General features: G+C 46.5%; 1 protein-coding gene across 1 annotated transcript in view; it reads left to right on the top strand.

Annotated features, from left to right (window-relative positions):
- Nucleotides 1-13,567, top strand: part of myrf (myelin regulatory factor) — a 60,951-nt gene that overhangs the window by 14,159 nt on the left and 33,225 nt on the right. The window contains exons 2-6 of the mRNA XM_045205194.1: nucleotides 9-117; nucleotides 672-965; nucleotides 5,021-5,082; nucleotides 9,646-9,874; nucleotides 12,972-13,072. Of these exons, the coding sequence (XP_045061129.1) occupies nucleotides 9-117; nucleotides 672-965; nucleotides 5,021-5,082; nucleotides 9,646-9,874; nucleotides 12,972-13,072 (795 nt within the window). The remainder of the gene's footprint in view (nucleotides 1-8; nucleotides 118-671; nucleotides 966-5,020; nucleotides 5,083-9,645; nucleotides 9,875-12,971; nucleotides 13,073-13,567) is intronic.

Below are 13,567 nucleotides of genomic sequence, written 5' to 3'. Positions count from 1 at the left end.
CTCTGCAGGTCATGATATTACCAGCTCCTTGGAGCCAGCGAACATTGACACCAGTATTCTGGAGGACTACATCACTAAGGAGGACTACATCAGTAAGGAGGACGACAGCACTAACATGTGAGTGGCTCCTGGAAAACGGTATAAAAACGCAATTGGGTGTTTCTTATTGGACAGGTCCAGGTATTCCCTGTTTCAGTCAGTTTTCATCCGTTTTGGTACCTAATGATCCAGACCTGTTTGTGCTGTCTGTCGTTGTCATGCCAAACAACCGTAGGAGTTGGCTACAGCGCAAACAGGTCTGTGACTCAGCTTATCAATGCGACCAAACAACAATGACGTCTAACCAGGGTTGTGTTCATTAGGTACCGATAGGGACTGACGAACTGGATTTGTCCAACAAGAAACATGATTTTTTTTGTTTTCCATTGCAAAACGCTTTAATATGTTTTCAACTGAGTGCCCTGATAAACACGACCCACCTCAACACACCAATTCATAACATGCTATTCTAGGGACGTTGCCATTTCCAACTGAACTAATATTAATACACAATCACGTGGTTGTCTGACCTGGCTACTTTAAGATGAATGCACTAACTGTAAGTCACTCTGGATAAGAGCGTCTGCTAGATGATCAAAATGTAAAATATGTTCTCCTCTGTGTTCCCCCAGCTGTTTCTCTGAGGTCCACAGCGGTGCCCCAGGCCCTAACTCCTACTCATCAACCCAGGCCGGAGATTCCTCTTCTGGGGGTTTGCAGTGTGGCGTGAGCCCCACTATTCTCCTCCTTCAGGGAAACCCCCACCCCCACCCCCACCCCCAGCCCTGCCAAACACCCTACCCCCCGTCCCTGGGTCTGCTGAGACACAACAACTACCCCTGCCAGGGGCAACAGAACCACCAGCAGAACCACCAGCAGCAGCAGAACCACGTCAAGCCTGAACACAGAGGACACTACGCACCAGGGTGAGCTGATGGGATGGGGACAGGGTGAGGGTGTGGGTCGGGGTGAGGGAGAGGGTCGGGGTGAGGGAGAGGGTTGGGGGTGAGGGAGAGGGTTGGGGTGAGGGAGAGGGTCAGGGTGAGGGATGGGGTCGGGGTGAGGGAGGGGTCGGGGTGAGGGAGAGGGAAGGGGGAGAGGGGTCGGGGTGAGGGAGAGGGTCGGGGTGAGGGAGTGGGTCGGGGTGAGGGAGGGGGTCGGGGTGAGGGAGAGGGTCGGGGTGAGGGAGTGGGTCAGGGGTGAGGGAGTGGGTCGGGGGTGAGGGAGGGGGTCGGGGTGAGGGAGAGGGAAGGGGTGAGGGAGAGGGAAGGGGTGTGGGAGATGGTTAGGGTGAGGGAGGTGGTTAGGGTGAGGGACATGGTAAGGGTGAGGGTGTGGGATGTGGTTAGGGTGAGGGAGGTGGTTAGGGTGAGGGTCGGAGGGTCGGAGGGGGTTAGGGTGAGGAAGAGGGAGGGGTGAGGGAGAGGGAGTGGGAGGGGGGTGAGGGAGAGGGAGTGGGAGGGGGGTGGGAGGGTGAGGGAGAGGGAGGGGGGTGAGGGAGAGGGAGTGGGAGGGGGTGAGGGAGTGGGAGGGGGGTGAGGGAGAGGGAGGAGGGGGGGGTGAGGGAGAGGGAGTGGGAGGGGGTGAGGGAGAGGGAGTGGGAGGGGGGTGAGGGAGAGGGAGAGGGAGTGGGAGGGGGGTGAGGGAGAGGGAGTGGGAGGGGGGTGAGGGAGAGGGAGTGGGAGGGGGTGAGGGAGAGGGAGTGGGAGGGGGGTGAGGGAGAGGGAGTGGGAGGGGGTGAGGGAGAGGGAGAGGGAGAGGGAGGGAGGGGGTGAGGGAGAGGGAGTGGGAGGGGTGAGGGTGAGGGAGGGTGTGAGAGTGACGGTTAGGGTTAGGGTGAGGGGGTCAGGGGTGAGAGGAAGGGGAGCAGGGAGAGGGAGGGGGTGAATGACGCTTAGGGTTAGGGTGAGGGAGAGGGAGGGTGTGAGGGTGACGGTTAGGGTGAGAGAAAGGGAGTGGGAGGGGGTGAGTGAGAGGGTGAGGGTGAGGGAAGGTGTGAGGGTGACGGTTAGGGTGATGGTGAAAGTTAGGGTGAGGCTGTGCTGTCTGGGGACTATAGATGGATGAGGGGGAATGGTAGGGGATGGGAAACACAGCTGATATGTCTAGGAATTACAGAGGAAGATGACAGATTACTACACTACATATATAGAAACACTACATGAACAAAAGTATGTGGACGCCTGCTCTTCGAACATCTCATTCCAACATCATGGGCATTAATATGGAGTTGGTCCCCCCCTTTGCTGCTATAACAGCCTCCACTCTTCTGGGAAGGCTTTCCACTAGATGTTGGAACATTGTTGCGGGGACTTGCCTCCATTCAGCCACTAGAGCATTAGTGAGGTCGGGCACTGATGTTGGGCGATTAGGCCTGGCTCACAGTCGGCGTTCCAATTCATCCCAAAGGTTTTCGATGTGGTTGAGGTCAGGGCTCTGTGCAGGCCATTCAAGTTCTTTCACACCAATCTTGACAAACCATTTCTGTATGGACCTTGCTTTGTGCACGGGGAAACAGGAAAGGGCCTTCCCCAAACTGTTGCCACAAAGCTGGAAGCACAGAATGTATTTGTATGCTGTAGCATTAAGATTTCCCTTCACTGGAACTAAGAGGCCTAGCCCAAACCATAAAAACCAGCCTCAGACCATTATTCCTCCTCCACCAAACTTTACAGTTGGCACTATGCATTGGGGCAGGTAGCGTTCTCCTGGCATCCGCCAAACCCAGATTTGTCCGTCGGACTGCCAGATGGTGAAGCGTGATTCATCACTCCAGAGAATGCGTTTCCACTGCTCCAGAGTCCAATGGTGGCGAGCTTTAAACCACTCCAGCCGACGCTTGGCATTGCACATGGTGATCTTAGGCTTGTGTGCGGCTGCTCAGCCATGGAAACCCATTTAATGAAGCTCCCGACAAACAGTTATTCTGCTGACGTTGCTTCCAGAGGCAGTTTGGAACTCGGTAGTGAGTGTTGCAACCGAGGAAATATATGTTTTGCGCGCTACGTGCTTCAGCACTCGGCGGTCCCGTTCTGTGAGCTTGTGTGGCCTACCACTTCGCGGCTGAGCCATTGTTGCTCCTAGACGTTTCCACTTCACAATAACAGCACTTACAGTTGACCGGGGCAGCTCTAGCAGGGCAGAAATTTGACGAACTTGTTGGAAAGTCACTGAGCTCTTCAGTAAGGCAATTCTATTGCCAATGTTTGTCTATGGAGATTGCATGGCTGTGTGCTCGATTTTATACACCTGTCAGCAACGGGTGTGGCTGAAATAGCCGAATCCACTAATTTGAAGGGGTGTCCACATACTTTTGTATATACAGTGTATTCGGAAATTATTCAGACCCCTTCCCTTTTTCCACATTTTGTTTCGTTACAGCCTTATTCTAAACTGGATTAAATAAAACAATTTCCTCAATCTACGCACAATACCCATAATGACAAAGCGAAAACAGGTTTTTAGAAATATTTGCAAAAACAGAAATACCTTATTTACTTAAGTATTCAGACCCTTTGCTATGAGACTCGAAATTGAGCTCAGTTGCATCCTGTTTCCATTGATCATCCTTGAGATGTTTCTACAACTTGATTGGAGTCCACCTGTGGTAAATTCAATTGATTGGACATGATTTGGAAAGGCACACACCTGTCTATATAAGGTCCCACAGTTGACATTGCATGTCAGAGCAAAAACCAAGCCATGAGGTCGAAGGAATTGTCTGTAGAGCTCTGAGGCAGGATTGTGTCGAGGCACAGATCTGGGGAAGGGTACCAAAAAAGTTCTGCAGCATTGAAGGTCCCCAAGAACACAGTGGCCTCCATCATTCTTAAATGGAAGAAGTTTGGAACCAACAAGACTCTTCCTAGAGCTGGCCACCCGGCCAAACTGAGCAATCGGGGGAGAAGGGCCTTGGTCAGGGAGGTGACCAAGAACCCGATGGTCACTCTGACAGAGCTCCAGAGTTCCTCTGGCAACATCCCTACGGTGAAGCATGGTGGTGGCAGCATCAAGCTGTGGGGATGTTTTTCAGCGGCAGGGACTGTGAGGGAAAGATGAACGGAGCAAAGTACAGAGAGATCCTTGATGAAAACCTGCTCCAGAGCGCTCAGGACTTCAGACTGGGGCGAAGGTTCACCTTCCAACAGAACAACGACCCTAAGCACACAGCCAAGACAACGAAGGAGTGGCTTCGGGACAAGTCTCTGAATGTCCTTGAGTGGCCCAGCCATAGCGTGGACTTGAACCCGATCGAACATCTCTGGAGAGACCTGAAAATAGCTGTGCAGCGACGCTCCCCATCCAAACTGACAGAGCTTGAGAGGATTTGCAGAGAAGAATGGGAGAAATGTCAGACTCGAGGCTGTAATCGCTGCCAAAAGTGCTTCAACAAAGTACTGAGTAGATGGTCTGAATACCTATGTAAATGTGTCATTATTGGGTATTGTTTGTAGATTGATGAGGGGAAAAAAACAATTTAATCAATTTTAGAATAAGGCTGAAACATAACAAAATGTGGAAAAAGTCAAGGGGTCTGAATACTTTCCGAATGCACTGTGTAGTGAATATTGTGCCACTGCAACAACCCAGCTTTGCCTGCTACTTTTAGAGCAGTAATATAATATTTGTATATATATATATATATATAATGTAATATATATTTGTAATATCAAAGTGAGATACAACTTGAAAAGATAATCTTAGTATCTCCCATTTAACCAACGTTGCTGTGAGGAAGAGTCAGACTCATGTCTACAATGACGTGATAATCTTTCTTCATCTATTAAACTAGATTCACACCACAGACACCCTCATCTAAGTCACCGTTATGTAATCAGTGCTTGATTAAGCTATCCTTGGACAAATAAACCATTGGGAGAGTGGAGAGGGGAGGAAGGCAGAGATCAGAAACTAGAGTCCACATTACAGACAACAGACATCTTTATACCAACCTTATCCATATCTCTCCACAATGTTCCAGGACGCTCCCTGAGTCCCCCCCAGACTCCAGCTCTGAGCCATACTCCCCTCAGCAGGTCAATGGTAAGTCTGACCCCTCTTTACCCTAGGCTCTCTTCCACCTCTCTCTATTATGCTGTGGTTGTGAAGGAGAGGGAATTTAAGTTATAAAAGAACAAAGAATATGGTGTTGGGGTTGGGGTTGATGGAGTAAAGGATATGGTGTTGGGGTTGATGGAGTAAAGGATATGGTGTTGGGGTTGGGGTTGATGGAGTAAAGGATATGGTGTTGGGGTTGATGGAGTAAATGATATGGTGTTGGGGTTGATGGAGTAAAGGATATGGTGTTGGGGTTGGGGTTGATGGAGTAAAGGATATGGTGTTGGGGTTGATGGAGTAAAGGATATGGTGTTGAGGTTGATGGAGTAAAGGATATGGTGTTGGGGTTGATGGAGTAAAGGATATGGTGTTGGGGTTGATGGAGTAAAGGATATGGTGTTGGGGTTGATGGAGTAAAGGATATGGTGTTGGGGTTGATGGAGTAAAGGATATGGGGTTGGGGTTGGGGTTGATGGAGTAAAGGATATGGTGTTGGGGTTGGGGTTGATGGAGTAAAGGATATGGTGTTGGGGTTGATGGAGTAAAGGATATGGTGTTGAGGTTGATGGAGTAAAGGATATGGTGTTGGGGTTGATGGAGTAAAGGATATGGTGTTGGGGTTGATGGAGTAAAGGATATGGTGTTGGGGTTGGGGTTGATGGAGTAAAGTATATGGTGTTGGGGTTGGGGTTGATGGAGTAAATGATATGGTGTTGGGGTTGATGGAGTAAAGGATATGGTGTTGGGGTTGATGGAGTAAAGGATATGGTGTTGGGGTTGGGGTTGATGGAGTAAAGGATATGGTGTTGGGGTTGATGGAGTAAAGGATATGGTGTTGGGGTTGATGGAGTAAAGGATATGGGGTTGGGGTTGATGGAGTAAAGGATAGGTTGGTGTTGGGGTTGATAGAGTAAAGGATATGGTGTTGGGGTTGATGGAGTAAAGGATATGGTGTTGAGGTTGATGGAGTAAAGGATATGGTGTTGGGGTTGATGGAGTAAAGGATATGGTGTTGGGGTTGATGGAGTAAATGATATGGTGTTGGGGTTGATGGAGTAAAGGATATGGGGTTGGGGTTGATGGAGTAAAGGATATTGTGTTGGGGTTGATGGAGTAAATTATATGGTGTTGGGGTTGATGGAGTAAAGGATATGGTGTTGGGGTTGATGGAGTAAAGGATATGGTGTTGGGGTTGATGGAGTAAATGATATGGTGTTGGGGTTGATGGAGTAAAGGATATGGTGTTGGGGTTGATGGAGTAAAGGATATGGTGTTGGGGTTGATGGAGTAAAGGATATGGGTGTTGGGGTTGATGGAGTAAAGGATATGGTGTTGGGGTTGATGGAGTAAATGATATGGTGTTGGGGTTGAGAGAGAGAGAGAGAGGACTACGATGTGTCAGCTCAGCTCTTCTAATGGCGCCGGATGGGGATGGCTGCCGCTATTTTGTGTGTTTTTTTGCGTTGTTTGTAACTTATTTTGTGCATAATGTTGCTGCTACCGTCTCTTATGACCGAAAAGAGCTTCTGGACATCAGAACAGCGATTACTCACCTCGATCTGGACGAAGATTTTTTTCTTTAATGAGTCCGATGCAAAGGATATACTGTTTCTCCCGGACCAGGCCCAAATCCCCGTCATTCACATGAAGAAAAGACGGAGATACAGGGGCCGCAGATCTGGGTGCCTTGTGAGAATTTGTCGGCGAGTGGGTAACCCGCCTCTACCATCCGTTCCATTGGCCAACGTGCAATCACTGGAGAATAAACTGGGTGAGCTCCGTTGGAGACTATCCTACCAACGGGACATTAAAAACTGTAATATCTTGTGTTTCCACGAGTCGTGGCTGAACGACGACATGGATAATATTCAGTTGTCAGCTCAGTGGTAAAGGACTACGATGAAGCACCGTAGGGTTTTCTGTGCATCGGCAGGACAGAGCAGCTACGTCCGGTAAGACGAGGGGCGGGGGTGTGTGTCTATTTGTCAATAACAGCTGGTGAGGGATGTCTAATGTTAAGGAAGTCTCTAGGTTTTGCTCACCTGAGGTAGAGTACCTCATGATAAGCTGTAGACCACACTATCTACCAAGAGAGAGTTCATCTATATTTTTCGTAGCCGTCTATTTACCACCACAAACCGATGCTGGCACTAAGACCGCACTCAACGAGCTGTATAAGGACATAAGCAAAGAAGAAAATGCTCATCCAGAGGCGGCGCTCCTAGTGGCCGGGGACTTTAATGCAGGCAAACTTAAATCCGTTCTATCTAATTTCTACCAGCATGTCACATGTGCAACCAGAGGGAAAGAAACTCTAGACCACCTTTACTCCACACACAGAGACGCGTACAAAGCTCTCCCTCGCCCTCCATTTGGCAAATCTGACCATAATTCTATCCTCCTGATTCCTGCTTATAAGCAAAAACTAAAGCAGGAATTACCAGTGATTCGCTCAATACGGAAGTGGTCAGATTGTTTTGCTAGCACAGACTGGAATATGTTCCACATTTGGTGGGGTTGAGAAAGGGTGGGGTATTTCAAAACTGTAGGACAAAACTAGTGTTTTTGCTGACATTACTGTAGTATTTACTACAGAGTTTGTTTGCGGTTAATACTGTAGTATTCTACAGTATACAATTAAATTCTATAGTAAGTACTACACACGATCGAGGGATACTACAGTGTGGAGTATAGTATTCTATAGTAAACTGTAGTATTTTTTTCATGTGGGCTGCTATGTTAAATACCTGATGGAAACTCCGAAATGTTCGCATAACAGCTGGATTACGTGTAGTATATTTCTATAAATTTCTCACAGAAAGTTGTAGTAGGCAACACAAAGTCTACATGCGTCAATGTTCTTACGTCCTGCCCCCCACCCACACCCGTGTTGGTCTTTCCCATCAGTGAGAAGGTGTGGAAGGTCTTATCTGATTGGCCGAGCTCCAGGAAGGAACAATGGAAAGTACCATTAGCCTAGGGTGGAGGGAACCTGGCCTGATTACACACTAGATCACAGAATTAAATACGATAGCACTGTATTTATGTATTGGATTTACACACTGCCTTCAGAATGTATTCACACCCTTTTGACTTTTTCCACATTTTGTTGTGTTACAGCCTGAAATTAAAATGGATTACATTTAGATGTTGTGTCACTGACCTACACACAATACCCCATAATGTCAAAGTGGAATTATGTTTTTAGAAATGTTTAAAAATTAATAGAAAATGAAAAGCTGAGATGTCTTGAGTCAATAAGTATTTAACCCCCTTGTTTTGGCAACCCTAAATAAGTTCAGGAGTAAAAAGTCACATAAGTTGCATGGACTCACTCTGTGTGCAATAATAGTGTTCAACATGATTTTTGAATGACTATTACAATACTAACCTAATTGACAGAGTGAAAAGAAGGAAGCCTGTACAGAAAGAAAATATTCCAAAACATGCATCCTGTTTGCAATAAGGCACTAAAGTAAAACTGCAAAAAATGTGGCAAAGAAATTAACATTATGTCCTGAAAACAAAGCGTTATGTTTAGGGCAAATCCAACACAACACATCACTGAGTACCACTCTTTCATATTTTCAAGCATGGTGGTGGCTGCATCATGTTATGGGTATGCTTGTCATCGGCAAGGACTGGGGAGTTGTTTAGGATAAAAAATTAATGGAATAGAGCTAAGCACAGGCAAAATCCTAGAGGAAAACCTTGTTCAGTCTGCTTTCCACCAGACACTGGGAGATTAATTCACCTTTCAGCAGGAAAATAACCTAAAACACAAGGTCAAATATACACTGGAGTTGCTTACCAAGACGACATTGAATGTTCCTGAGTGGCCTAGTTACAGTTTTGTCTTAAATCTATAGCAAAACTTGAAAATGGCTGTCTATCAATGATCAACAACCAACTTGACAGAGCTTGAATAATTTAAGAATATTGTGCAAATATTGTACAATCCAGGTGTGCAAAGCTCTTAGAGACTTACCCAGAAAGACTCACAGCTGTAATCGCTGCCAAAGGTGATTCTAACATGTATTGACTCAGGGGTGTGAATACTTATGGAAATCAGATGTTTCTGTATTTAATTTTCTATAAGTTTGCAAAAATGTCTAAAAACATATTTTAATTTTGTCGTTATGGGGTACTGTGTGTAGACGGATTAGGAAAAAAACTATTTTATCCATTTTGAATTCTCAGGCTATAACAACATGTGGAATAAGTCAAGGGGTATGAATACTTTCTGAAGGCACTGTATCTTACATTCACATCTATTACAACACTGTGTCATCTGAGGGTTTTCCTGGTAAAAGATTGTATGGGAACCTGGCCACAGATTATCAATAGTAGCATTCAAAAACCCCAAATACACTGGACAATGAACCCTGGTTTGACCCTGGGTCTGTCTTCAGTGTATTTGGGTCAAGTTATCAGACTAAGTGATAATCAGGGAATTGTTCTCCTATTGTATATACCATCAGATGATGTGATGACCAGAACACTCAGAACTTGATGATGCATAAAAATGTATTCCTCCCTGTCTTCCAGACATTCACATGCTGAGGACCATGACACCAGAGAACATGTGTCACATGACCCCGCCGCCGCTCCCCCCGCACGGCCACGGTTATCCCAACATGCACCGGGACATGTACATGAAGCCTGAGCCAATGATCTCGCAGTACCCCATTGGTCCCGCCTCCAATGGGAGTGGCCAGGACCTGCATCAGAGCCAGATGATGCATCAACTATTGCAACACCCACAACAGGGGCAAGAGTGAGTGATCAATCAATCAATCAACCAAACAATCAATCAATTGTAAGCATCTGCAGTTGTAAAGAGGAGGAGGATGAAGATAGTGTAGATACTGAGATACAGTAGATACTGAGATACTGTAGATACTGAGATACTGTTGATACTGTAGATACTGTAGATACTGAGATACTGAGATACTGTAGATACTGAGATACTGAGATACTGAGATACTGAGATACTGTAGATACTGAGATACTGAGATACTGTAGATACTGAGATACTGAGATACTGAGATACTGTAGATACTGTAGATACTGTAGACTGAGATACTGTAGATACTGAGATACTGAGATACTGAGATACTGAGATACTGTAGATACTGAGATACTGAGATACTGTAGATACTGAGATACTGAGATACTGAGATACTGTAGATACTGAGATACTGAGATACTGAGATACTGTAGATACTGAGATACTGTAGATACTGAGATACTGAGATACTGAGATACTGAGATACTGAGATACTGTAGATACTGAGATACTGAGATACTGTAGATACTGAGATACTGAGATACTGAGATACTGTAGATACTGAGATACTGTAGATACTGAGATACTGAGATACTGAGATACTGAGATACTGTAGATACTGTAGATACTGAGATACTGTAGATACTGAGATACTGTAGATACTGTAGATACTGTAGATACTGTAGATACTGTAGACTGAGATACTGAGATACTGTAGATACTGAGATACTGTAGATACTGAGATACTGAGATACTGAGATACTGTAGATACTGAGATACTGAGATACTGAGATACTGTAGATACTGAGATACTGTAGATACTGAGATACTGAGATACTGAGATACTGTAGATACTGAGATACTGAGATACTGTAGATACTGTAGATACTGAGATACTGTAGATACTGTAGATACTGTAGATACTGTAGATACTGAGATACTGTAGATACTGAGATACTGAGATACTGAGATACTGAGATACTGTAGATACTGTAGATACTGAGATACTGTAGATACTGTTAAATACTGAGATACTGAGATACTGAGATACTGAGATACTGTAGATACTGTAGACTGAGATACTGTAGATACTGAGATACTGAGATACTGAGATACTGTAGATACTGAGATACTGTAGATACTGAGATACTGAGATACTGTAGATACTGTAGACTGAGATACTGTAGATACTGTAGACTGAGATACTGTAGATACTGAGATACTGAGATACTGTAGATACTGAGATACTGAGATACTGAGATACTGAGATACTGAGATACTGAGATACTGTAGATACTGTAGATACTGTAGACTGAGATACTGAGATACTGAGATACTGTAGATACTGTAGATACTGTAGACTGAGATACTGAGATACTGAGATACTGAGATACTGAGATACTGTAGATACTGTAGACTGAGATACTGAGATACTGAGATACTGAGATACTGAGATACTGTAGATACTGTAGACTGAGATACTGAGATACTGAGATACTGAGATACTGTAGATACTGTAGACTGAGATACTGAGATACTGTAGATACTGTAGATACTGTAGACTGAGATACTGAGATACTGAGATACTGAGATACTGAGATACTGTAGATACTGTAGACTGAGATACTGAGATACTGAGATACTGAGATACTGAGATACTGTAGATACTGTAGACTGAGATACTGAGATACTGAGATACTGAGATACTGTAGATACTGTAGACTGAGATACTGAGATACTGAGATACTGAGATACTGAGATACTGTAGATACGTAGCTGAGATACTGAGATACTGAGATACTGAGATACTGTAGATACTGAGATACTGTAGATACTGTAGATACTGTAGATACTGTAGACTGAGATACTGTAGATACTGAGATACTGAGATACTGTAGATACTGAGATACTGTAGATACTGTAGATACTGTAGATACTGAGATACTGTAGATACTGTAGATACTGTAGATACTGAGATACTGTAGATACTGTAGATACTGTAGATACTGAGATACTGAGATACTGAGATACTGTAGATACTGAGATACTGAGATACTGAGATACTGAGATACGGAGATACTGTAGATACTGTAGATACTGTAGACTGAGATACTGTAGATACTGAGATACTGTAGGTGGGGGGGTGTAGGGGAGGGAGGGAGAGGGATGTAGGGAGGGAGGGGAGGGATGTAGGGAGGGAGGGAGGAGGATGTAGGGAGGGAGGGGGAGGGATGTAGGGAGGGAGGGGGAGGATGTAGGGAGGGAGGGATCGATGAGGAGGGAGGGAGGGAGCAGGAGGAGCGGGAGGGGGTGTAGGAGGGGGGGGATGGAGGGGGGAGGGAGGGGGGATGGGAGGGGGCGAGGGAGGGGGGGATGGAGGGGGATGGGGGAGGGGGAGGAGGGGTAGAGGGGGGGATGGAGGGGGGGATGGAGGGGGGAGGGAGGGGGGATGGGAGGGGGAGGGAGGGTGGAGGGGGGTAGGGAGGGGGGTGGGATGGAGGGGGGGTGAGGGAGGGGGGCATGGAGGGGGGAGGGAGGGGGGCGGGGAGGGAGGGGGGGATGGAGGGGTGGAGGGGGGCCATGGAGGGGGGCCATGGAGGGGGGCCATGGAGGGGGCTATGGAGGGGGGGTCATGGAGGGGGCATGGAGGGGGCCATGGAGGGGGCCATGGAGGGGGGCCATGGAGGGGGGCCATGGAGGGGTCATGGAGGGGGCCATGGAGGGGGCCATGGAGGGGGCCATGGAGGGGGGGTCATGGAAGGGGGCCATGGAGGGGGGCATGGAGGGGGCCATGGAGGGGGCCATGGAGGGGGCCATGGAGGGGGGCCATGGAGGGGGCCATGGAGGGGGCCATGGAGGGAGGAGAGGGAATGAGTGAGCAGGAGAGAAAGAGATTAATGGTTCAGCAGAGAAGAGAGGGGTGCCAATTCAGATGCCCTCCGTCTTATGTTACAGTTGATCGATCAATCTTGATCTCGGGATGAAAATGATTAAATTCCCTACGTTTGTTTGTTTGTGTGTGTGTGTGTGTGTGTGTGTGTGTGTGTGTGTGTGTGTGTGTGTGTGTGTGTGTGTGTGTGTACAGTGGGATACCAGTCCACCATGCGAAGAAGAGGAAGCATTCGGACTGTCCTAACAGCACCCTCAACTCTCAGATCCTCACAGGTATCATCAAACAAGAGCCAGGTAGGCAGGCATGTCTTTGTCTGTCTCTCTCTCTCTTTCTCTCTGTCTCTCTCTTTCCTTCTCTTTCCCCCCATTACCACATTACAATATCCCAACAGACTGTCACATGCATGCGTTCACACATTAATCCAAACATAAACCCTTTTAGTCATGAAACATCCTTACGTCCTCCTTCTGAAACATCAGGACACAATGACCTCCCTCCCTCCACTTCTCCCTGTCCTGTTGCCTTGGCAACATGTTGGGAATAAAAAAAAGAATGTCACACAGTCTATGTATGCTCATAACAATTTAATGGGTAACATAACCAACATAGCCATCGTAACCAACATAGCCATCGTAACCAACATAGCCATCATAACTAACATAGCCATCATAACCAACATAGCCATCATAACCAACATAGCCATCATAACCAACATAGCCATCATAACCAACATAGCCATCATAACCATCATAACCAACATAACCATCGTAACCAACATAGCTATCGTA

This window comes from Coregonus clupeaformis, chromosome 19 (genome assembly GCF_020615455.1).
Source record: "Coregonus clupeaformis isolate EN_2021a chromosome 19, ASM2061545v1, whole genome shotgun sequence".
Classification (NCBI taxonomy): domain Eukaryota; kingdom Metazoa; phylum Chordata; class Actinopteri; order Salmoniformes; family Salmonidae; genus Coregonus; species Coregonus clupeaformis.
The sequence above is the reverse complement of the archived record's forward strand: the minus strand, read 5'-3'. Positions and strand labels throughout refer to the sequence as shown.